The 26,674-nt window shown below is 46.9% G+C and overlaps 1 protein-coding gene across 1 annotated transcript in view; it reads right to left on the bottom strand.

Annotated features, from left to right (window-relative positions):
* DNAH9 (dynein axonemal heavy chain 9) overlaps nucleotides 1-26,674 on the bottom strand; it is a 170,770-nt gene that overhangs the window by 15,656 nt on the left and 128,440 nt on the right. The window contains exons 60-66 of the mRNA XM_034067817.1: nucleotides 21,955-22,148; nucleotides 18,871-19,019; nucleotides 13,060-13,187; nucleotides 6,358-6,585; nucleotides 1,867-2,058; nucleotides 1,177-1,368; nucleotides 239-409 (exon numbers count right to left, since the gene is read on the bottom strand). Coding sequence (XP_033923708.1) covers nucleotides 239-409; nucleotides 1,177-1,368; nucleotides 1,867-2,058; nucleotides 6,358-6,585; nucleotides 13,060-13,187; nucleotides 18,871-19,019; nucleotides 21,955-22,148 — 1,254 coding nt within the window. The remainder of the gene's footprint in view (nucleotides 1-238; nucleotides 410-1,176; nucleotides 1,369-1,866; nucleotides 2,059-6,357; nucleotides 6,586-13,059; nucleotides 13,188-18,870; nucleotides 19,020-21,954; nucleotides 22,149-26,674) is intronic.

The following is a 26,674-nucleotide window of genomic DNA, read 5'->3' on the forward strand; positions in this document are numbered from 1 at the left end:
AAGGCACCACAGTTCAGGGGGGTAATTAAAAGCCACTGTCCTATTACTGACAATACTCCAATTGCATCCCACCATGGTGATGTTCTGCATACTTAGAGGCAGGTGGTTTTAGACACCTGGTTTGCATCCAGCAAAGGCAGAACACATTTTAACAAGCAGTTGTGAGACAGACCTGATCTAGACAGCACTACTTATGAATGAGGCAGGTATCAGAATGGAACAGCTCTACCGCTCTCACCGTTTCTTCCCTGGTCACCACTTCTCCATCACCCATGCCGGTGTCCCGGGGTTGCATCTCCAGCACGGTGCGGAAGAGCTTCTCAGAGGTCTGGGTAAGGAAGCCTATCTCAGCATTAGGATGGAGGCCATACAGATAAGGAGACTCTGGAGGCAATGCATCGTCTATGTACTGCACAGAGAAAACCAGGTTCAGGTTAGATGCAGAGACCAAGGGCACCCTGCTTACAGAGGTCATGGCACTGGAATTATCACCTATCATAGCAAGTAACCCCAGGCTGATGTAACTCTGCTTGTGCCTGAAACACCAGCAAACTGATGAGAGAAAGGAGTGAATGGTTGTTTACAGAACTGCATCTGCTCCTGCTGTGAAAATATACTAATTGCTGAAGTTTGGCTTGGCCACATATCTCAGGCATGGACCTTCTCTAGCAATTACCCACGGTTCATCAATATCCTGATATCTCTTGTGGGAATTTAGCTTCCAGTAGTTAAGTTTCATGAACAAAACCAGCCAAATATGCTTATCTCTGTTACCACATTTGTGTACAAGGAGCAGATGAGATCAGTGAGCAGAGCAACAAGACCCTTCACTGTTTCACATCGAAACTGATGATAAAAGGAACTCGAAAGGGCCATTACAGCAAACAGTATGTGGATGTAATTTTCCAGGAGCCCCAGTAAGTCTCAAGAACCAATACAGTTGCTCTATTCATGACCGAACAGAATGAGCCCATGATGAAGTAGCAAATTACCATCAGACTTGGTTCATCCAAGGGAATGCTGAAATGTCTACAGAAACAGAATAGAGTGGGAAATAACAGGAGATGTGCTGAAACACTGCAGTCCTATTCACTGCCTCCTGAGACAGATTATAAGGTAGTTATAGAAGACATTACATTTATGTGTATAAATAATGGCAGACAACCAGGAGCTTACCTGATGATAGCCATTATAGTCCATGTTTGCTGGGAGGGGGAAGCCTGGAGCTAGGAGGAATTCTCCCTCCAGCATTTCTGGCTTAATAAATTCTTCCAAATAGGTTCTGCAGAGCCGCCTGTCCCAGTCATCTGTAATGTGTCCTCCATACATGATCTCACCAAAGAGGTAGCGTAAATCATCATATGGGACCTGAGGAATGAAGCAGGAGGGTGTGAAGGAGGTTCCAATGGCCAGAGCTCCACCAGCCGGGTTGCTGAGCTACAGTCTGCAGCACTGAGCCCTGATCTGCACAGTGAGTGCTTTCACTTCACTATTCCAGTTTCCTAAGTAAACAAGCATTAGGTAGTAGTTAAATCCTGCCCAAGGAAAACTGGATTCACAGCATAGATTTTGTGCAGGTTCCCACTGAAATGCAAATTTATTCTCAGCTCTGTTAAACCAAAGACCACTGTGTATTTCAATTAATAAAGACCACAGGCAGTATTTGCTATGATTTGTAAGCTGCTACAGACATGAGGGGCACTGAAGCTTCCCACCTCACCACAAAGACATAGTGAACTGTGAAGTTACAAACCCAAAGATACCAAGGAAAAGGCATTTAAGGAGAGTTCACAGATTTTCAGCACAAGCCAGCCCATGGCTGAGGGTTAAAAGCCACCAACCAGTCCACCTTTGATTCACACACACCTTTGAGCTGGCCTCCAGGTAATTATACAGCACGTTCACAGAGATGGTGAGGTCTCCAGTGTTGAAGGGGTACGACCGGTTCCAGCCTTGGGGACCAAACTTGCGCCTTTCTGCCACCACAGCATGGAAATAGCAGAGGGCAAAGAGGATGCTCTTGAACTCATGCTCCCGGGTGCACATCTCCAGGGTATCCTGCAATACAAGCAGAGAGGCAGGGCTGTGTGAATCCACACTGCCCACAGTTTCTGTGGCTATCAGGGTCTCCTAAATGCAACAGACTTCAGACAGGCATGAAGTGATGTACCCAATTTGTTCATTTCTGCATAATATCCACAAGTCAGTGGCTTTTCATTGCAAATTTAGAAGCAAATTTGGATGCACGTTTTCCACACTAATATTTTCTTTTCCAGCTCCAAGCAGCTTTGCACAGGCACACACACTGACAGTCATGAAAGGAAGGACATGTGCACCCACTCAATGCCCCACCACCTGTCCTATGTCCCACATCAGAGAGATGGAGAGGCATCACAAAGGGCAAGTGTGCCATCAGTGGAAGTGGGACCGTGGCCGTAAGCAAGGCTTCTGCTGAAGAGGACTGTACCTGCAAGAACTAAAGTTCATCACAGAGTGGCTTGAGTTGGAAGGGACTTTAAAGCTCCTCCAGTTCCAACCCCTGCCATGGGCAGGGACAACTTCCACTAGAGCAAGTTGCTTGTCCTGGGTTCAGCAGTAGCAGTTGTTTTTTCTCCTTCTTGGTAACTGGTGCAGTGCTGTGGTTGTGACTTTCAGCCTGGGAACAGCACTGATAGCACTGATGGTTTTAGTTACTGCTCAAATGTTTAGTCTGACTAAGGATTTTCTGAGTCCCATGCTCTGCCAGGGAGGAGGAGAAGCCAGAAGGAAGCAGAGACAGGACACCTGACCCAAACTAGCCAAAGAGGTATTCCATACCACAGCACATCATGCCCAGTATATAAACTAGGGGAGGGGTGAGATCATGCTGGGGTCAGGCAGGGTATCGGTTGGTGGGTGGTGAGTGGTTGTATTCTCTTCCCTTGTTATTTCCCTTATCATTATCATTACCGGTGGTAGCAGCAGTGGTTTGTGTTATACCTTAGTTATTGGACTGTTCTTACCTCAACCCATGGGAGTTACATTCTTCTGATTCTCCTCCCCATCCCTCTGGGAGCTGGGGGGAGGAAGGAAGGGGGGAGGAAGGGAGGGGGGAGTGAGCGAACATCTGCGTGGTACTGAGTTACTGGCTGGGCTTAAACCACAACATTGCTCCAAGCCCCATCCAACCTGGCCTTGAACACTGCCAGGGATGGGGCAGCCACAGCTTCTCTGGGCACCCTGTGCCAGTGCCTCAGCACCCTCACAGGGAAGATCTTCTGCCTTTGATCTAACCTGAAATTTCCCTTTTCAGTTTGAACCCATCACCCTTTATTCTATCACTACAGACCCTGATGAAGAGTTCTTCCCCAGCACCCTTGTAGTCCCCATCAGACACTGGAAGCTGCTCTGAGGTCTCCACACAGCTTCTCCAGGCTGAGCAGCCCCAGTGTTCTCAGCCTGTCTTTGTATGGGAGATGCTGCAGCCCCTGATCATCTTCGTGAGGATATTCTTTTCTTTTCATAAACAGACTCTTTTCTTGGTGCCACAGAGGGTATGGGTCAACATTAATCATTGTAAGACAGTGATTAGAACCTGCCCTGTGTCCTCAACTGAGTGCTGCAGGGCAGGAGGCACCTGGAGCAGTGGGACATGGGAACACGGATCGAGCACTGGTGGCTCCCTGGGGCAAAGCCTGTGTGTCAGGACAGGCCAGAGCCCAGCGTGTCTCACTGCTGGAGGCAGCCGCGCTTCTGCTGACCCTACTTTCCATATGACACGAAGGGCAAGAGCTAACTGCTCACATTTATGATGATCCCATTCCCAGAGACACAGACCATTGCATCCTGCTGCTCGGAACAATCATTACCTTTATTCACACATCTCAGCAGCTGAGCTCTCACATTAAGACCCTGGCTGTTAAACCTAGAACAACCAGAAGGGCCTGAAGGCAGCCTCACTCCTCAGACTGCCTTTTTGGATCACTAGTGTTTAAGTTACTATGGACTCTCCATTCTGGGATATGCGCAAGAGCAAACCTTGCAGGATTGCTTTCATTTCTGCCATACAGCCTCTTGCCATCAGACCAGGCAACACTAACGCCATCCTGCCATGGATCTCACTCACTGGTCCATGGGGCAGAGATATGCAGACAGGTCACCACTATTTTCACTTAGATGCTGACTTGGAGGGGATCTCAAGTGCACGAGGTAAGTGCTGAGCAGGTGAAGCAGGAAGGCACCATGCAAGGATTAATGCGAGTAGTCAGAAAAGATTATTCCATTTTTATCTCCTGTCATTCATCATCTTGAACTCCACGGAATGTCCTGGAGAGCAAGGGGAGGGGAGAACCTTCACCCCCAGGAACATTTCCATCCTGCTCCTTTCAATCAGACTGTAATTAGCATTTCCTAAATTGCTGGGGCATTATAAATCCTCTGTTATCCAAAATCCTGGAGCGAGTGGGTGGGGCCCCTTCACCCCTCATTTCCCTGCTTTCTGCAGGATGGATGTTCAGATTTAGCTTTCCACTGAAAGCTACAAAGAAGGCCCATTATTCTGTGCGAGGAATATTGTTCTGCTTTGTGAGTGCAGAAAAATGCACAACTAAAGAGGGAGGCCAAATGAGAGTGAGCTGGATTTGTACTCAGTTTTCATTCAGACAAGCTCCCCTTGAAGTCCAGGAATGGTTTCTAAAATAAGAAAGGTGCTCAGCAGTTATTGGAACCAGTTCTTCATCAGGTGGCTGATAATGAAGGGAGCAAAGAGCGCTGCCTCATCGAGGGGAAAACTGGGGTTTGGGACTGTTCTTGATCATCTTATGCAGTTAGTCAACATCTTGCACAATTTAGAGCAATGGATTCCCTCTTTTCAGTACAGCTCCTGAGCTCTGTTATGCTCTTCAGCTGATTACAGGTCTAACACTGGAGATTTTTAGGATAAAGACAACGAAGGGAAGTCACACAAGTGCCCTTTGTAGTCAGTGTCTCAAAAACAGAGTGCATTTAAAGGGGCTGTCCCTGCAGAGGGATGATGAAGGGGCTGGTGTAGCTACTCCCTCCTTATTCAGACACTTGCTCATCTGTGGAGGTCAGAGCCATGACATCCTGGATGTGCTATTCCCAGGGAGGGTTTGCATGAGAGGACATGGGGCTGTTGGAGCAAGTCCAGAAGAGGCCAAAAGGATGCTCAGGGGCTGGAGCACCTCCTGTATGGACACAGGCTGAGAACACTGGGGCTGTTCAGCCTGGAGAAGAGAAGCTGTGTGGAGACCTCAGAGCAGCTTTCAGTGTCTGAAGGGGGCTACAAGGATGCTGGAGAGGGACTCTTCATCAGGGACTGGAGTGATAGGACAAGGGGTGATGGGTTCAAACTTAAACAGGGGAAGTTCAGGTTGGAGATAAGGCAGAAGCTCTTCCCTGTGAGGATGCTGAAGCACTGGCACAGGGTGCCCAGAGAAGCTGTGGCTGCCTCATCCCTGGCAGTGTTCAAGGCCAGGTTGGACACAGGGGCTTGGAGCAAGCTGCTCCAGTGGAAGGTGTCCCTGCCTGTGGCAGGGATTGGAGCTGGATGATCTTAGGGGCCCTTCCAACACAAAGCAGTCTGGGATTCTATGATTCCCCATCATTTCCACATGCTTTACTTCCGTGTCCTCCACACTTTGTTGCGGCTCAGTCAACAAAGAGTGGAGATGGTGCCTGCTGTAACAGGAGTGTGTGTAAGTGGTCACTGTGCAATAAAAGCAATGAGCAACCTGCCGTAGGCTATTCTTCTTGTGGGCCAGCAATTCTCAAGGTGGCCTACTTCATCCTAGCCTGGCAAAGCCAGTCCTCCCTGCAGGGAGATCTCAGCTCTAATTTGCACCACTTCAGATGTCAGCAAGGTTTTCAGCTGAATGAATGGCCTTTGGGCACACAACACCATATCCCCTACGCTGCTCTGAAGAGTGCTGTGAGATGTGATCACATCAGCAGTTCTGAACCTCTAACCCTGGTTAAACAGAAGGGCATAAAAGCAGGGTTTAACCTGAAATGTGACAAAAGTTTCCCGAATGCTGCATTCAGAAGTGTGATTCTGTAACAAAATAGCTTTTCTATGGTGTGAAAACGATTAAACTGGGCAGCAGTCTTGTATCCTGTGACCTTCTGCAAGAAAGAGGCCATTCAGGATCACCTGAGTCCTCACTTGGGAAAATCAGTGCTTGGAAAGAGATCAGTGCCCAGCTCCTGGAGAAGAGAGAAGGGGGTTGTTGGATCCAGAGACTTACATGATGCAAAGGGACTGCAAAAGAAGCAATGCCCCCATACATCACACTCTACCTGGGGCACCACAACAGCTCCAGTCCTCCCTGCCTCCAGTCAACAGTGCTGTTGTCCTACCTGGTTGAAGTTGTCGAGGGCTTTGTGCAGGTTTGCGTGCATCCCGGTTGGGGCTTCGTTGGTGATTTTGATGGAGTTCTCCAGGATGCCCTGGGGAATGATGTGGCTCTCAAAGGAAGGTGCCGGCTCTGCGCTAATGAAGACACGGAAGTCCTGGTGGCTGCCCTCACTGTGCTGCTCCAGCTTCTTCTCCAGGGAACTCAGCCACTTGGCCACCAGGTGGATGTTCTGCAGGGACAAAGGGGACAAGGCTGCATCAGTTGCTGCCCTTTACACCAGTGCTGGGCATGCACCAAATCCATCACACCAACAAATGGCACCCACCAAGGGTATGCTGTAGGACTTGGCTTTGTCCCAGTACTGCCTATGTGCAACTCACAGCCCCAAATGTCCAGTTACATCAAGTACACTTTTAAATTTTAAGATCAATATAAATCATCACCAATGAAGCAAGCCAGTGTTGGGCTGTTTGGGTAATCATAGACTCATAGAATGGCTTGGGCTGGAAGGGACCTTAAAGCTCCTCCAGCTCCAACCCCTGCCACGGGCAGGGACACCTTCCACTGGAGCAGCTTGCTCCAAGCCCCTGTGTCCAACCTGGCCTTGAGCACTGCCAGGGATGGGGCAGCCACAGCTTCTCTGGGCACCCTGTGCCAGCGCCTCAGCACCCTCACAGGGAAGAGCTTCTGCCTAAGAGCTCATCTCAGTCCATAAATTGCCAGACAACTCCTGCCAGAGGCCAAGCCTCCATCCCTGACACAGCGGCTGCTTCAGAAACATGGGTCAAGAGAACTGGTATTTGGGGGAGCCATGGACACCTTGCATCTGCCCGTTCTCTTGCCCCAACTCTGATTCATGTGGCTGGGAACAACACTGCTTATTTAGAACTGCATGAATTCAGTCTCTCCCCCTGAAAGGATGAGGGCTGTGCTCATATCACATGGATGACATGGAGTCTGGGGGCTTGGGGAAGACAAGAAGGAGATGCCTGAGCAAAGGAACCGTGCTCTTGGAATCTCTGCCTTGTGGTAAACAATGACTCTGTGAAAGGCAGTAGACAAAATGCAGTTACATCTGACTGCGGATGCACCAGTGCTTGTCTGATGCATTTAGGATTTCATGAGATGAGGTAATCCCCAGGGTCCTGGCAACCAACTCACTTTGAAAACACAAGTGTAATAATAAAGTGGGAGTGGACCAAAACCCGTAACCAAAGTGCTTTGAACAGCCACAGAGATTTAGTAATTTAAGAAAAGAGCTCAACAAAACAGCAAAAGAAAAACTGTGCATTAAGTACCTGTGTAATCATAGGCTCCATACCTGACCTTAAGTATTTCATCTTTAATTGGTAGTTTCTTCCTACATCTGCTTTTGTGTTGTTAGGTGGCTGAAAAATAATTGCTTTTGCTGCTGCTGACATAACACCAAAGATCATTATTTGTCAGTATCACCGCCTTCTAACAACCAATTTAGGGCATATTTCTAATCTAGTGATAATGGAGTGCAATTCTACACAATCCTTTTGTGATAGAAGGGATGGAAAAGAGGAATATATTGAGCAAAACATGGGCTGGCACTGAGAATTCCTGACTCCATCAAAAGGCTGTGTCTGTAAAAACCAGACAGATGCTGTGGAGGGGATTCAGCTTTGGAGAAAACTTTGCAGATGAATTCTCTGCAGTCAGATAACACAACTTGACAGGACTAATGACACCATAGGAGATCATAATACTTGAATATGTCAATTATCGACAACAACATAACACAGACAATGCTGCACTAACACCAACCACAGCTGAGCTACATGTTGCTCAAAGAACCACCTCCTCTTGCTTGTTTGGAAACCTGCCTCCCACCAGTGTCATGGGTTACCTCTAGATCTTACTCAGGAGAAGGAGGAGATAGTTCAGCCTGCCCACCTTCTTTTGGCTCAGGGCTTCATGCACTCCCAATACTATCTCCCTAAACCCCACTGTACAGTTTACACTGCACCAGTTTTACTTCCTTCTTGCTCCATAAGATCCCTGAAGATGTATTTACTGAGGACACAGGAAGGTAACTCCTTGTTTCATCCCATTTTTTCCTCTTAGCCAGATTTTGTTCTGTTAAAGAGCTGTTGTGCAAGGGTAAAAGACCCCTCCCCATCATCTCTGGGTTTTCACAGCTCATGTCTAGGTCTGCACTGCAGGCAGAAATAGGCAGAGGTCTCCAATTCATTACCTTGCTTTATGAATGGACAGCCAGCTCCTGCTGACAAGAAGGGAAAAAGACACCTGAAACATCTTCCCATGCACACTTCCCAGTGCCACAGCACTTTGCCCTGTATCATTGCCCCACTTTGTGCTATGGCACACGAGTGCCTGAGAGCAGGTACCAGAGGATGAAGGTCTGTGGCAAGAGCTGGGCTGCACGTGAAGCAACCGGGGGGGGGGGGGGACGGGACGGACCAGATGCTTTCCTTTGGGAATTCACTTCTAAGCACCTCTGTGTGTTTGTACTTCACAAGGCAGAACGTATATCACAGGATGCCAGTGTTGCTATGGTAACCATCAGAAATAGCACCATGTATATATAAAGCAGCGCACACTCCACGATGTGCTTGCTCCCTTTGCTGAGAGCAACTGGAGACCCTTCACATTCCTGAAAGGGGCTCTCTCCTTCATGTCTTATCATAGATCACCTCCTGGAGCAATGAGAATGAGTTGCTTTTACAAAGTCTTATTCTCTCATGAGATGCTCTCAGAAAATAGTCACCACATTCACAGTAAATCCCAAAGCTACGATCTACAGTCCAGAGACAGCTCAGCACCTTAATACACAACGCATTGTGATAGGACATGAAACAGGGGGCTCTGCAGAGGGTCCCTTTCCTTGCCATGCTTACTGTCAATGGTAGTGTGAGGTTCCATCCCATGAGAAGATGGCACACAAAGTCAGGAACAGCTCCATCCTTCCACAGGCAACCCTATGGTCATGTGAATACTCCTACAGGACCAAAATGGATAAGCACAGACACTACCACCAGTGCCTGCTCATACGTCTGAGAGATCTGGACCTCAGCCTAAATGGAGCCATAACTGGTAGGGGAAATGTCTGGGATTTGCCAGGCCAGAGAGCATAAGAGCAGGAAGTACAGAGAATCTGGACTGACCTGAACTCCCCAGTTTTAAAGACAATGTTGGAGCTTCTATTGCCAAATTTAACTTCATAAGACAGAAAGATCTAAAGGTAGGTAGTGATGAGCAGGTGAAATGCACAGCAAAGGACATATTCTTGATTAAGCTTCAGAAATGGAGGGAAGATTGCACTGCATTTGTGTTTTAACCCCAAATTAGTCCTGAGACAGAGGTTTCTGTAGGAGCTGCACAACAAAACTGGGATTGCAGCAGTTACAAAGGTATTGAAAGCCCAATAGAAACTTAATTCCATCCCAGATCAATACTCGGATTACTTGTGGGTCTATAACTGGATTTGCTATTGGAAAAACTTGGGAATGGCAGTGACATGAGGCAGGAAGGAAGACAGCTCTCTGAAATCCAAAGCCTTTCTCCACCAGAGTATTAAGTCTGAAAATCATAAAGAAGAACTGGAGGAAGAGTGGGTATTTCTCCTTTCACATATATCTAAGGATGAAAAGATACTGTGGCTGGAAGGAAAACTAACATGTTCTTTGCTGAAGCAGAGGCTTAGTGCCAAAGGCTTATGTGTGCTTTCAATGGCCAATGTATCTCATACAGGACAGTATATGTCTGCTGCTTATAGCTAGGACTAGTGGTGAAGTACACAGAAACGGGCCCCATTGTATTTACAAGGCAGTAAGAAGGGCTCTGCCAATGCCTGAATCACAGTTATGCTCTGGGATATCCCTGTTATTCCATTCGGTACATGAACTTGACCCAGTGAAGCAACAAGCTGTGCAAATGGAAAGATGCTGAAGAATTAAATTCACTTGATCACAAAGAGGGGGAAGTGACATTTTGACCAATGGATGAAGACTACAATTAAATTCAGAGTATTTCATGTCTGCCCTTTTCCCTGCATCAGTTCATTCAGACATACCTCTGGAAATATGCAAACAAATTTCACTGTTTCTTTACTATTAGGCTGATAAACAGAATTTGGTGCTAGGGATGGTCACTGTCTTAGCAAAAACCTTTAAAGTAGGCCCAGGGAGGAAAACTGGGCAGAGACAGTTTATGACAACTTCTAGTTTAGTGCTCCCTGTTGTGCAAAGCTCTCCCTTTACAAGGGAGACTACATGCAGCCTAGAATCATAGAATCCCAGACTGGTTTAGCTTGGAAGGAACTTTAAAGCTCCTCCAGCTCCAACCCCTGCCACAGGCAGGGGCCCCTTCCACTGGAGCAGCTTGCTCCAAGCCCCTGTGTCCAACCTGGCCTTGAACACTGCCAGGGATGGGGCGGCCACAGCTTCTCTGGGCACCCTGTTTCCTTATTCTTTCCTATAAATCTGATTTCTGCAGTTGTTCTGGTTTCATCTTCAGAGTCTGCTGAGACCTCTTACTGATTGCTCTGACCATGAGAGAATCACAGAATCACAGAATGGTTTGGGTTGGAAAGGACCTTAAGATCATCTAGTTCCAACCCCCTTGTCATGGGCAGGGACACCTCACACTAAAACCATGGCACCCAAGGCTCTGTCCAGCCAGGCCTTGAACACTGCCAGAAATGGAGCATTCACAACTTCCCTAGGCAACCCATTCTAGTGCCTCACCACCCTAACAGTAAAGAGCTTCTTCCTTATATCCAATCTAAACTTCCCCTGTTTCAGTTTGAACCCATCACCCTTTGTCCTATCACTATAGTCCCTCATGAAGAGTCCCTCCCCAGCATCCTCATAGGCCCCCTTCAGATACTGGAAGCTGCTCTGAAGTCTCCACGCAGCCTTCTCTTCTCCAGGCTGAACAGCCCCAACTTTCTCAGCCTGTCTTCATACGGGAGGTGCTTCAGTCCCCTGATCATCCTCGTGGCCTTCTCTGGACTTGTTCTAACAGTTCCATGTCCTTTTTATGTTGAGGACACCAGAACTGTACACAATGCTCCAAGTGAGGTCTCACAAGAACAAAGTAGAGGGCCAGGATCACCTCCTTTGACCTGCTGGTCACACTCCTGTTGATGCAGCCCAGGATACAGTTGACTTTCTGGGCTGTGAGCGCACACTGAAGCCAGCTCATGTTCATTTTCTCATTGACCAACACCCCCAAGTCCTTCTCCACAGGGCTGCTCTGAATCTCTTCTCTGCCCAACCTGTAGCTGTGCCTGGGATTGCTCCGACCCAGGTGTAGGACCTTGAACTTGGCTTGGTTAATGTCCATCAGCTCACCTCAAAAGAAGATGTGAATGGATGAAATAAAACCATGTCAGGCCCTTAGTACTCATCTGCTGCCACTGAAGCAACAGACATGGAAGCTGACACTGCTAACAGATCATTTACAGATCTAACCAACATTGTAGAAAAGAACCTTCACTTTGCATTACTAAATGGAATGTCTTAAAAAGCTGCCTGTTTTCTTTGTCACCACCTCGAAGGCAGATGCTGGTATTGCAGCCACCTGTATTTAAAGCTCCTGAAAAGCTCAGCATTGTCTACGTTAGAGGCAGCTTGCAAAAGAAGAAAAAATTAAGATCAGAATATCAATGGCATTCAATTTAAATCCAAACCCAAGCTGGTAGGCTCAGATCTGGACTCAAAGCTTTGTCTTAATCTCATTTTATCCAACCAATTCAGTGATAATAAACATTTGCAAATTCCACATCTAGGAAAACAGGGGGGGTTTTAAGACCTGCAATGAGTGCTGGCATCCCTGGGTTTTAAGACCTGCAACGAGTGCTGGCATCCCTGACTCTGCGTATCAGCAAACCCAAACACTCACTGAATAAGGGGCTCTGGAGAGAACACTTGACAGAGCTCCCTTTGCACCCTAAAAGGCTCTGAAACATTTTGCTGTGCTGTGATAAGAGCTTCAAACATTCATTTACCTGTCTGGGGATGCATGAAGGAATCGGCACCACTGCAGAGAGCGCTGCTTTCCCTGCGGTGGTGTGCATGTTGTCATTGCTCATTTAAATACATGGGTAGTCTTGAGTGGTAGTGAAACAGTCTAACAGCTCTTAACAAAGCTCTATTTATTCATGAAGCAAATAAAACGACAGGAAAGTGTAGCACAGCCTTCCCTCAGAGGACTGTAGTGATAGGACAAGGGGTGATGGGTTCAAACTGAAACGGGGGAGTTCAGGTTAGATCTAAGGCAGAAGCTCTTCCCTGTGAGGGTGCTGAGGCACTGGCACAGGCTGCCCAGAGAAGCTGTGGCTGCCCCATCCCTGGCAGTGTTCAAGGCCAGGTTGGACACAGGGGCTTGGAGCAAGCTGCTCCAGTGGAAGGTGTCCCTGCCCATGGCGGGGGTTGGAGCTGGAGGAGCTTTAAGGTCCCTTCCAAAGCAGAGCATTCTATGATTCTACGACTCTCCACAACTACACACCCTGCAGAAGGCTCAAAGAGCAAGAAAACTGTAACAGCAATGCCTGATAAAAGCAATAGGTAGCAGCAATGAACAGTGGCTGCTTTGGACACACAGATGACCCTTGTCTCACCTCCCACCAGATAAGAACGACAGCCTGTCCTTGCTAAGGTGATCAGCACCAGGTAACATGGGAGAGCAGCGGGACTGTTTCATGACAGCATACCTGAAGGATGACCCAGTGACCCTCCTTTGCAGCCAGATCTAGGGCTTGTTCAGCAACGACCTCTTGACCTTGTCCAAGGGAAACGTTGTGGAAATTCCTGTTGTTAAAAGTATAACCAAGTTTCTTCCCTAAAATTAAAGAAGAGTGATATTCAGCACTTATACCTGGACTGGCACACAGCACAGCTGAGCTCACACAGCAGGAGTTCATAGAATCATGGAATGGTTTGGGTTGGAGAGAACCTTAAACCTCATCCAGTTCCAACCCCTGCCACGGGCAGGGACACCTTCCACTGGAGCAGCTTGCTCCAAGCCCCTGTGTCCAACCTGGCCTTGAACACTGCCAGGGATGGGGCAGCCACAGCTTCTCTGGGCACACTGTGCCAGCGCCTCAGCACCCTCACAGGGAAGAGCTTCTGCCTTAGATCTAACCTGAACTTCCCCTGTTTCAGTTTGAACCCATCACCCCTTGTCCTATATCATTGCAGTCCCTGATGAAAAATCCCCCTCCAGCATCCTCGTAGTCCTCTTCAGGTACTGGAGGCTGCTTTGAGGAGTTCAGTCATATCAAAAACCCCCACAGATCTATCACACTGCTCACAATAGCATCGTGTCTCCTCCTTGCCAAAGCACTGAAAACAGCACTCGCTTCTTCCAAACTACCTTTAATTACAGAGCAGCCCCAACACAGAGGTACATTATCACCAAGTGCTTGCTGTTTAAAGAACGTTATTCCCCTGCAACCCCCTGTAAAAAACTATTTTGCACTGTTAGAAAATGAAATAATTTCCTGCTGATTAAATAGGCTTTGAACAAGACATGACTCTGTGGGGAGATGCACCCTGCGGTGTGCACTAGACCTAGCAGTAGGGTTAGGATCCCACTAGGTTTTGAGGAGGCAGCTGAAGTGTGAGCTTCCTGTGGCATCGAGCAAGGCCTCCCAGGTCTGCTCCCAAACCCCATGTATTTTACTGTCCTGCTCTGGAGCACCGATGGCAGCTATTTAGTGTTTCTTCACCTTGTGATACTCCTTCAGACTCCACTGATTTCTCTGTAGCATCCGAGTGCCTCAGATCCTTTAAGTGATCGTGGCTAACGATCTCATGCTGAGTTTTCCGAATCCATCCCCCAGAGATGGGGGACACCAGTTGCCACTTGCCCCACAGGAGATGCAAATGTCTGGAGCAAGCTACCTCTGCTGAGTGCTCCTCAGAAGATGAGCACCAATTTGTGCTGCCAGAGGGAAGCAGCCCAATCAGCAACCGACATCCACCCTGGCTCCATACAGGATGTGTTCAGCTCCACGAGGGAGTCACACATGTCCCACATGCTGATCCCTCGGGATTGCCTACACTTCTCCCTGCATGCAGATGATGCACCCTTAATTCTTTATTTCTGTTAAAAGCAGCCAAGTGTTATAGTACAACATGGAAAAGATTTGTCTTGCAAGACTTGGGATTCAGCTCTTGGTACAAGATTGGAAACAGATGGCCACAAGTAAACAAACATCCAAACTCTTCCAGTTGCTTAAGCTCTCTACTTAGCCTTACTACAGCAACCCTCTGGGATACAGCTCTCCCCATATTGTATCATTTCTAGTTTTCTTTCTCACCATCTCTGGTGGCTGCCAACCTTGAGAGCTGATACTCTCCTCCTCTGCCTTCAAGACCCACCTTCTCAGAAGGGATGGCACATACTTCCAGAAGGCAGAGTGCTCCCCCAAACCAGGTGATCAATAGTAAGGTTAATATCAGTTGTTATTTCCACTTCACAGATGATAGAGACAGGCCTGCAGAGGGATGCACAGTGAGTGTGCTGCTGCTTCCACAAAGATAATGCAGCCTTCCTCCTTCCTCACTGGCTTGGAGAGGAGAGGGGATGGTGTAGCCAGGCTGCCCAGGGAAGTAGGAAACTTTCCCAGCCCAAAGGTGTTTCATAGAATTCCAGACTGCTTTGGGTTGGAAGGGACCTTAAAGCTCCTCCAGCTCCAAGCCCCTGTGTCCAACGTGGCCTTGAACACTGCCAGGGATGGGGCAGCCACAGCTTCTCTGGGCACCCTGTGCCAGTGCCTCAGCACCCTCACAGGGAAGGGCTCCTGCAGAATCACAGAATCCCGAGGGTTGGAAGGAACCTCAAAAGATCATCTAGTCCAACCCCCCTGCAAGAACAGGGTAACCTGGAGTACATCACACAGGAACTTGTCCAAGCGGGCCTTGAATATCTCCAACGTAGGAGACTCCACAACCCCCCTGAACAACCTGTTCCAGTGCTCTGGCACTCTTACAGTAAAGAAGTTCTTCCTGATGTTCACATGGAACCTCCTATGCTCCAGTTTACACCCATTGTCCCTTGTCCTATCACTGGATATCACTAAAAAAAGCCTAGCTCCATCATCCTGACACCCACCCTTTACATATTTGTAAACACTGATGAGGTCACCCCTCAGTCTCCTCCAAGCTAAAGAGACCCAGCTCCCTCAGCCTCTCCTCATAAGGGAGATGTTCCACTCCTTTAATCATCTTTGTGGCTCTGCGCTGGACTCTTTCAAGCAATTCCCTGTCCTTCTTGAACTGAGGGGCCCAGAACTGGACACAATACTCCAGATGCGGCTTCACCAAGGCAGAGTAGAAGGGAGGAGAACCTCTCTTGCCCTACTAACCACACCCTTTCTAATGCACCCTAGGATGCCATTTGCCTTCTTGGCCACAAGGGCACATTGCTGGCTCAGGGTCATCCTCCCATCCACCAGGACCCCCAGGTCCCTTTCCCCTTCACTCCTTTCCAGCAGGTCAACCCCAACCTGTACTGGTACATGGGGTTGTTCTTCCCCAGATGCAAGACTCTACACTTGCCTTTGTTGAATTTCATCAAGTTTCTCCCTGCCCAACTCTCCAGCCTGTCCAGGTCTTGCTGAATGGCAACACAGCCTTCTGGTGTGTCAGCCACTCCTCCCAGTTTAGTGTCATCAGCGAACTTGCTGAGGGTACACTCGGTTCCCTCATCCAGGTCGTTGATGTTAAACAACACTGGTCCCAGCACTGACCCCTGAGGGACTCCACTAGTCACAGACCTCCAGCTAGATTCTGCCCCATTGACCACAACTCTCTGCCTTCTTCCTTTCAACCAGTTCTTGATCCACCTCACTACCTGATCATCAAGCCCACACTTCCTTAGCTTATCTATGAGGATGCTGTGGGAGACAGTATCAAATGTTTTACTGAAATCAAGAAAAACCACATCTACCTCTCTACCATCATCCCTCCACCTAGTCACTTCCTCATAGAAGGCTGTAAGGTTGGTCAAACATGACTTCCCCTTCATAAAACCATGTTGGCTGTTCTTAATGACCCCCTCATCCTTGATATGCCTAGAGATGGAGTCAAGAATAAGTTCTGTCACCTTTCCAGGGATGGAGGTAAGGCTGACCGGTCTATAGTTACCCGGGTCCTCCTTCTTGCCTTTCTTATAGACTGGTGTGACATTTGCCATCTTCCAATCCTCAGGCACCTCTCCTGTTTCCCACAATTTACCAAAGATTATGGAGAGTGGCCTAGCAATGACCTCCGCCAGCTCCCTCAGCACCCATGGGTGTATTCCATCCGGACCCATTGATTTATAGATGTCCAGATTGCATAGATGATCCCTAACCCAATCCTCATCTACCAAAGCAAACTCCTCCTTTGTCCTGACTCCTTCTGGGGCCCCTGGGGAGAGTCTGTAGGAGTAAAGACAGAGGCAAAGAAAGCATTCAGCACCTCGGCCTTCTTTGTATACCTCGTTCAGCAGTGGGCCTATATTGCCTCTTGTGTTAGTTTTATTTGCTATGTATTTGAAGAAGCCCTTTCTATTGTCCTTAATCTGACTTGCAAGATTAAGTTCCAAGGAGGCCTTAGCTGTCCTAATTGCCTCCCTACATCCTCTAACAACTGTCCTATATTCTTCCCAAGTGGCCAGCCCCTCTTTCCATAATCCATAGATTCTCCTTTTCCACTTGAGTTTGCCCAGCAGCTCCTTGTTTAACCACACTGGTCTCCTAGATCCCTTACTTGATTTCCTACTCAAGGATCCTTCCCGTGTTGCCAAGGAAAGGTCCCATGAGCGGACAGCATCTGGAAGAAGCCATTTTCCATTCACCAGAATTATCTAGTCAGAAATGAAACAATAAAACCTAACGAAGGGCAAAGAAAACATGCACCAGTGAACCCAATCCAAACCCCAGCATGGCAGGCGTTAGGGACAGTGCAGCTGCACTGAAGCAATGCTTTTATTCCATTAGATCTTCTTTCATTTTTACTTGCTGTCACTTTTCTGGCTGAGTGACCTCAGGTGCTCACACCTACACTCAGCTTTACAATTCCAATTACGCCATTCCTGGTTGGATTGTAGTGTTTCATTTCCCATTCAAGAAAATCACACAGTGAGAGACAGGACCACCAACATGGCTCCAAAAGAAAGCCAGGCACACAAGAGGCACCTTCCTCAGGGGCGTCCCCTTCAATTCACAATGATGAGACCTGGTGTCAGGGCACAGAAAGAGCACAAAACATGAATGCAAAGTACCCAGAATCTCCCCACAGCTAAGGAATGGGATCTGGTCTGTGGCTCGGGTTGCTCTGGGGTTTAAAGTCTCTGGAAGCTGCTTGTGGGAATGCAGGTAAAGACTGACTGAAGCGTTATTTTGGGATGCCACAAAAGGTGCATCACAGAGAAGAAAATAAATCCACGGATCAGCATTTCTCCACCACTCGCCTTAGTGACAGCTTGGTTCAATGGTTTCTCTGTTGAGGCTGCCTACCTTGCTGATGTTTGGTTTGGAGACTTGCATACTGAAAACCTATGGCAGTCTGATACATGATTAAGGCAATTTAAACACATCATACTCCACACTACAGGGAGCATGTGGGCTTGACAATGAGGCATGGTCTTGGAGATAAGTGGGGTGCATTGCTGGAAAAGGATAAAAAGACATCTGATGAGCCTGGCAGTCTGGAGCAGCCCTAAAGCAGTACCCAAAGGCATCCAGAAGGATGGAGCCTCTCCACTGCCACAGTCTGGACAGAAGTGACCACAGTTACCTGTGCTCAACAGCCAGAAGTGACCCCATTTCCAGACCTCCTGTAATCACCATACGAGCCTGAAAATGGCAGTTTTCAGGGTGGAGCTGAGACCCAGCACAAATTCAGCACATTGGCAGCTTTAGAGTACAACAGAAATCACTGCCTTCTCAAACAAAGCACCTTAAAGACACCCCTTTGGCTCTGAAGCCAGCCAGCAGCACTACATCTGAGCATCCACACCAAAACCAACACAGGAAGGATGTGATTAAAAACTGGAAACTCTGCTACTAACCAGCAGATTGCTATAGGAGACTGTTGCTTACTTCTAGCTATCACAGAGTCATAGAATACCATGTTGGAAGAGACCTCAAGGGTCATCTGGTCTAACCTGTCTTGGCAAAAAGCAAGCTATCTGACAGTATATGATACATCTCTGATGTAAATTATAGGCTGTGTACAAGACCAAGTCAGAAATCATTGAAGTGTGAACCACGCTGGGAATTCAGGCAATGCAGAAAAGAGACAAGTTTAATTTAAACTTTAGATGAAAATCCAAAAAACTTGAAGAAAAAAATATGAAACCACCCCCAAAACCCGATCACATCATTTCACAATTATCTATTTTTAACAGATTTCTCCATTATGTATAGAGAAGAGAGAAATAACCCAAAACAACAGAAGGATGTCATGCCAAGACAATTACACAGAAGATAAAAAGCAATGCTGTGGTATGCCTACAGACATGATTGGTTTACCTTGTTTCTCCACATCCTTCAGCGGGTCGACTCCTGGGGACAGGATAAAGAACATTGGCGTTGCAGGTCCTGATTCCTCAAAGGTTGTTGCAAAATCCAGGGATCTTCCTACCACATATTTACTGCCAAGCTTCTCCTCCACAAAATCTCTGCCAGAAAGAAAACAGTTTCCAGTCCCTACTGCTGAGAAAAGACAGGTCCCCCTGCAAATAATCCATTAATCAGTTTTGATTGTGCTGATTCAAACAAAAGAGAAACTAAATGGGCAGGGAATAAGGTCAGGGAGGATGTGCAGGCTGGCCTTTGGGAGTTAGCACTCAGTGGCAATATTTGGCACTTTCTCCAGAGGTAAAATGACACATGGCACCCCAATATCTGAGAACTGAAAAGAAGGGAGAAGGGAAAGAAGCAGGACCTACCAGCCCAGGCTGCGTTCTGAAGTTAAATACTGGCTTGATGTTGACAAAGGTATTTCAGGAGAGAAGGAATAAGGTATGGTATAGGAAACTGCCATGGACTTTGTACTCCATACAGCCCTTGAGAGGAAAGAGCATTCCTTCAGATTTATCACTAAAAGTACAACAAAAAGTGCAGAGGATTTTCAAATTACTTTGTTCTGGAAAGATAAAAGGGAAGAGCTCTGAGGATATCTGGCATGTGGAGCTTAGCCTCTGCATGAGAGGCACAAGGCAAAATACAACTGAGTGAAGAGGGAAAAGCTCAGCTCCACAGCAGCTGCTGAAAAGAATACAGCACATGGAGAATATCCAGGCTCAATTTCCCCAGGGTGAGCTTCCAAAATCACTGCTTTAGAACAAGAGGATGCAATGAGTATTGATCCAAATCTAGGAATGCTGTATTCAAAGCCCGGGAATGAGTTACTCTCCTAGTGCAGATGCATGATTTGGGCCTTTTGGAAACCTCAGTATCATGGGGAAGAAAAACGTTTTTCACCTGGTAGATGATACAGCTTATTGCAGTCAAATCCTAAGAGAGCTGAGAGTCTCCTTCAATGATTAGTGAAAGGCAACTGGAATAGAAATGCCTGTGGGATTGCAAAAGGAAAAGCTTCCTCACTGTTTGGTATGACTTCACCTTGACCAAGTTATACCTTGCTAGTAGATGATGGACTGATCTGACCTCATCATGCATCAGGAAGCATCAGGAGCACAAGGTGTTGGCAAGAAGATCCTTGCTGATGTTCTTCTATAAGACTGAAGGATGAAAAGGGTATTTACCCTAGTGAGGAAATTATGGTTCTTGGTGATTAACCTGGCCTTGTTCCATCCCTGGCGGTATTCAAGGCCAGGTTGGACAGAGCCTTGGGTGCCATGGTTTAGTGTGAGGTGTCCCTGCCCATGGCAGGGGGGTTGGAACTGGATGATCTTAAGGCCCTTTCCAACCCTAACTATTCTATGATTCTGTCCTATGATTCTGTGATGGATAACAGAGCACTGACCCCACCTAGGCTCTAAGGAGTCAGGGTAGGAATGGTTTCTCCTCAGGCTTAGGGAATAAAACAGCCTATGGAGATACCCCCAGGGATCTGTTATGAAGACTGTCTGAAAAAAACTAACTTCCAGTCCAGCAAAATGCACAAATGCTGTAAAGGTGTGGGTTATTTTAGATACCAAATTGTTTCCTAGACCATCTCCATAGAGGTGGCACATATGACATCGGACATAAAGGGTCTTGCACCTTGCTGAACAAGGTAGGGATATTCCAAGGCATGTAAAACACCCCAGGTCACCTGTGCTTAGCTTACCAAGTTACTCCTAATATGTACTTGTCAAGACTCTCCAAGAGACAGGAAGGTAAAGGAATACCAATGATGCCCAGGTAGAAGAGCTTTAGTCACAAAAACCTACAAGGGAAGGCACTGCAAACTGTTACTGTATATCCAGCCAAGCTTTTGAGCCTGGATTCCATTATCTTTTCACAGAAGGGGAATATGAAAGGTGCTGAAACTTTACATTCTAGTTATTTTTGAGCTGTGTATCATTTTGATTGAAAGAAATGAGTTTAACTTGCTTCAATGAATTATGCACTTAAAAGTTCAGAAAGACAAGAGTTTATTTGACTTAAACCAAACAACAATAGGAAAAGCAGTATTTTCAGCTGATGGAACACATGGAGAATCTAACCCTAAAAGAGTAAGAACTTCAAAGATGGTTTAGAATTTTATGATTGTCATGAATTATAGTATTTCATTTAATAAAACATAACAACATTGACCAAAGGGAGATGGTGCTCAGTCTTGTCTGCATTTCTCTGTGAATATTAGAGCAAACCCAGAAAATCTAGCTCATACACTGGGTAATACATTCTGCTACATGTACCCATAGACACGCACACGCCAGCTGCTGGAGCAATATAAACTCTTTGAGAGGCAGTGGCATGAGAGACATTGCAGAAATGTCAAACCACAGACTATGAGGACAGAGAAGTTAAAAACAAGTCCTAATGGGGTGAAAGACCTTTAGTTTCTCCTGGAACAAGCATACTGCTTTTGCTTACCCCCCCAGAGTTTAGCCTCGCCTGATTCCCTTCACTCCATAATTCACAACTACAACTTTCAGAAGGAGAAGCACATAAATTTTGCATTTTAGAGGGAAAAAAAAAGGCAAAAAGAGAAAACCTCTCTAAGGCTTTCCTTAACTTCTACATTTGATTCCTATGCCTAAAGAAGAGCCATAAAGGATTTAGTAACAAAAATAGAACTTAATGAGCTCTAGAAGTCATACTGATGAGTCTAGCAGGTGTGGATGATGATGCTCATTTCTGACCTGGCATGTCTGTTCCTCACCCAACACTAGTTTTACTGTTCCCTTGCTGTTGGTGATATTGGGGTTAAATCTCCTTAAGCAAGAAACTCCAGTTAAAGGGAATGTGTTGACTGTCTTGCAGAGTTCAGAGGGGACTCATTGAGCAGACTCCCTTCTAGGAAACCATTCTGCAGAACTCACATTCTATAATGACTAAATCTAAACATATTCCTGAATTACTTCTGATCCCTCAAAAACACCCACCAGAAGTTGCTTTCTAAGCAAGAACATTCCCAAGACAGTTGGGAAGTGCCTGTACCTGACAGCGTAGGTCATGCGATCGGGCCGGATGGCTCTCATGACACACAGGCGCTGCAGGGCTGACTTGTTCTTCCATTCCTGAGGGAACTTCTCCTTTTCAGGACACTCAGATTCAACAAATTTCTTCCACCGTTTTGCAGATCCCTCAATATCCCGATCCAGGTTTCTGAATTCCTCCATGGATGACAGAGCCTGGAGAAAGACAAGGATGGTTTTCAGAAGAACAATCCTATGTGTTTATGAACTGTTTTTCTGACATCAGTCACAGAATCAAAGAATGGCTTGGGTGGAAGGGACCTTAAGAACCCACAATCCAGTTATAACCCCTGCCACAGGCAGGGGCCCCTTCCACTGGAGCAACTTGCTCCAAGTCCCTGTGTCCAACCTGGCCTTGAACACTGCCAGGGATGGGGCAGCCACAGCTTCTCTGGGCACCCTGTGCCAGCGCCTCAGCACCCTCACAATAAAGAATTTCTCCTTTATAACTAACCTAATCTCTCATGCTACAGTCTGAACCCATCACCCCTTGTCCTATCCCTACAGTCCCTGATGAAGCATCCTCTCCAGCATCCTTGTAGCCCCCTTCAGATACTGGAAGCTGCGCTGAGGTCTCCACGCAGCTTCTCTTCTCCAGGCTGAACAACACCAATGACTGCTCCTGTTTTGCTGCATCAGAAGGGTCATAGCTGGAGCCTGGAAAACACAGTCAGAAATCCACCAGGATCAGACTTTGTCCATTCTCTTTGCCTACTCTGTTGTCACACGTTGCGAACAGGAATCGACATGTGAACAGAACTGAACATGTGAACAGGAACTAACACTGGCCACAGGAAAGTAGGACTGAGAACAGTTTCATACTTGTGGAAGGTCTGAACTGGCAAGTATCTCAAGGCTGCCCACAGAACGCCAGCTCTAAAATCATGCTGCAGCTAACACAGCGTTCCCTAATGCCCTTAACACCCATGCCCAGCCTATGAAGCCACTGGTAGCTCCCAGGCCTTTACCCCAGCACTGCAGCCACTGGGACAGCAGAGTTTGGAAGTGACAATCCAGAGAAGGATGAAAGAGTTTGGCATCATCCACAATGCCAAATAACCCATCTATAACCCAAAGAGAAAAGAAATCTGCTCTCCTGTTTTGAAAACAGAACTGGAAGATCACAGGTGACAAGCCTTTGCTACTGTCAGTTATCCAGAAATGCCTGATTTGGATAGGAACTGGAAAAGTTGAGCATCAAGTATGATAGGAGAACACATCACTGGCATTCCTGTTGCTGCATGCCTGCAAACAGTCTTCATACTGCTTCAACAGACACAAAGAGAACTGTGTAGCAGAAATCACAACAACTGGTGGAAAGATATGCTTTTGTATCCAGGGTGCTCAGGATCCAAAGCTCAACAGAGACTCTGACCATGCTCACCAAACCATGCTTACCAAAACTGGGGTTTTAAGGGATAGTTGGAATATCAATTATCTTCATCTCTCTGCACAAGCAGTTATTCTTCTCTTGCTGTTCCCCTGGGTGTATTCCTCCTTACCTGCACAAAGCTCCACAAACAGTGCAAACTGTAAACGGGTAGGATCTTTTCTTGGACAAGCACAGATATCACCCTGCACCACTGCCAAAATCAAATCACAGTTCTGGTGTCCACAGCATAACAAGGACATGGAGCTGCTGGAACAAGTCCAGAGGAGGCCATGAGGACGATCAGGGGCTGGAGCACCTCCTGTATGAAGACAGGCTGAGAAAGTTGGGGCTGTTCAGCCTGGAGAAGGCTGCATGGAGACCTCAGAGCAGCTTCCAGTATCTGAAGGGGGCCTACAGGGGTGCTGGTGAGGGACTCTGCATCAGGGACTGCAGTGATAGGACAAGGGCTGATGGGTTCAAACTTAAACAGGGGAAGTTTAGACTGGATATAAGGAAGAAGTTCTTTACTGTGAGGGTGCTGAGGCACTGGAATGGGTTGCCCAGGGAAGTTGTGAATGCCTCATCCCTGGCAGTGTTCAAGGCCAGGTTGGACAGAGCCTTGGTTTAGTGTGAGGTGTCCCTGCCCATGGCAGGGGGCTTGGAACTGAATGATCTTAAGGTCCTTTCCAACCCAAACCATTCTATGATTCTATGATATATACTTGCTAAGTGCACATTTTTTATTAACTTCTTGGTGCTACAAGTCTGTGGCAGGAACAGGTAGCTGAAGAATACCCCAAAGAACAGCTCAGCAAGGCAGTAAATAAACTATAATGACAAAGAAAATGTAGCTACATTTTGCAGCTAGAATGTGGCGACTGTACATGTTATGCAAAGAATCCAAATCATCTCCCTTACAAGCAGTGCAAAGCGTATGGCACAGCTTGCAAGGTTCCTCTGGATGTTGAGCAAAATTCTCACAGAAACCAACATCTTCAGAGCATTTTGCATAATCTGAAGCTGTCAGCAGTTGAACATGAAGTGGAAAAGACAAGTAAAGTATGAAAGGGAGTGAATGAGCTGTTTTCTATAGAAACAGAAGGGCACACTTGGAGCGAAGCAGAAGCTTGATGGGCAGTGGTGTTCTGCAGCATCGATGCTCCAGCTCACATCCCACACAGTTTCACTGTGGAGAGCCACTGAGGGAGCACCTTGAGAAATGCTGCTGTGACACCTTGGTCAGATCAACTGCAGAATGCACACTTGACACAGGGCTCTGAGAGTCATGCAAGAGCCCTGACAGTAGTGCTGAGGGATTGCCTTGGATATGGTGCTGTTGCAAACAAGGCAGAAGACACTGAAGGCCACTCTATCCTAAAAACTGCAGGAGAGCCACACCTTCCCACTGGAAAGGCTTCCCAGTGTGAACATAAGAAGTGGAAAACTTTGTTCTTTCTGATGGACTGAACTTCAATGCAGAGAGTGAAAAAAGGGAAAGAAGGTGTCAGAAAAAGGGGCTTCTCAGAACAAATGAGTTCATGTTTTTAGCAGTGAGAATGCCTGTAGATGACAGAGGGAAAGACTTTGTCAAGCTGTTCCCAGTAGGTGCCATTGACCCGGGACATTTGTTAAATGTACCCTCACAGCATCACAGAAGCAATGCTTGGAAGAAACCTCTGGAGGTGTCTAATCCAACCTCGTGCTCGGACTGGGACTACAGCCAGCACTGGAGCAGGTCAGCCATGGCTTTGTCTACTGAAATGCTAAAATGGGAGTGCTTCATTCTAAGCCTCTCTGAGTGCCTGTTGTAGAGCGGCACTAACCCTCTGGTAAAGAAGATTTTAGGGGGTTATATATGTTTATATATGCTGAACATCCCTACCTTCGATTTATCACAGTTGATCCTTATGACATTCACTGCCAATAACATGAAGAGTGTGGCGCTGTCACCTCACAGCTAGAGAAATCCCTTCACCTTTCCCCACAGGCCATGTGCTCTAGGACCAGAATTAGAGCTATAGGGAGAAGTGTACTTGAAGATATTACTATAAAGCTTCTGCATCAGGTCAAGCCTTACTCGAGATCATCATTCCATTGACCACTCCACAGAAGGCACAGATAAGAGCAGAGTGCTTGCAATACCACTTGAGAGCTACAGCATGGACTGACTCAATTTGGTACTGACCCTCTCCATGCCAAACTCTCAAGGATCCTGAGAATGCCATGAAGGAGAGTGTGAGCCAAGCAGCGATTCAACGAATGTTTCCATGTATGGATCAGCACTAACATGGAGAAACAGCAGTGACAGAACTTGCCATACCAGATCCAGTGCCATACCCTGCTTTCTGCGGGACACCAGAGCACAGAATTTGAGGAACTGAAATCCACGGGATTTCATGGGAAATTTCACGGGAAACCATGGATCCTGATCTGCCAAAACCTTGCCCTTGCAGAAGTAAATATATTTGATGCACCTCTCATTGCTGAACACACTAACGTTGAATTCAGTGGATTCCTCAGTGCAAGTGTTTATATAGAACACCTTAAACACTGTCAGCTTTGGAAGTGACTTACTTAAAATACCACTTCAGAACTTTGGCTGCTACTGCTTCGAGAAGTCTCTTGGTTGAAGTTAACAAGGGAGACTGTGAAAAATTGCTTTCTTCTTTCTAAATGACAGATGTAATCAGAGATGATAGGCTCCCTCTCCCTGAACAACACGCTGCAGCATCAAGCAAGCTCTAATTGCAAGGATAAAGTCTGTGTTACATAAATTAACACGAAAATGTTCATTAGTCAACAATTTTAATTGCGTGTATTAGGAGTGATGGTATTAATAAGAGATGTTGCTATTTAAAAGCCCGTGCAGTGAAAGCTATCTCAATCAGTAATCTTCCTGTGAATATTAATTGCTTTTCAATACCTCTGCTGTGAAACCTTCCAAGAAACTTAGACCAACAATATCTATCAGCGTTTCCAAGCAGCAGGAGGGAAAGCAGGTCTGGGACATTGCCTCAGCAGATGGGTACAACACATCAACCTGTGCTGCATGGCTATTCTTGCCAACAGAGTGAAGAACGTGTTTGTCAGTGAGAGTTGTCATGGAAATTGAGAAAGACAAAAAACATTGATCACAACAAAGTGTGATCAAAAGGGCTTGAGGACTCGAGTTCCTGTCTTTGCAGCCCACGTTCTCATCAGCTTTGATTGTTGGAAAGGGTGGAGTCATGAGTTTCTATCTCAGAAGCAGACTTTGCCAGCAGAACAGGTCTCTTCACACCATGTCAAGGCAAGGATCATTGTTTCCTCA

Source organism: Melopsittacus undulatus, chromosome 11 (assembly GCF_012275295.1).
Source record: "Melopsittacus undulatus isolate bMelUnd1 chromosome 11, bMelUnd1.mat.Z, whole genome shotgun sequence".
NCBI classification, from domain to species: Eukaryota; Metazoa; Chordata; class Aves; order Psittaciformes; family Psittaculidae; genus Melopsittacus; species Melopsittacus undulatus.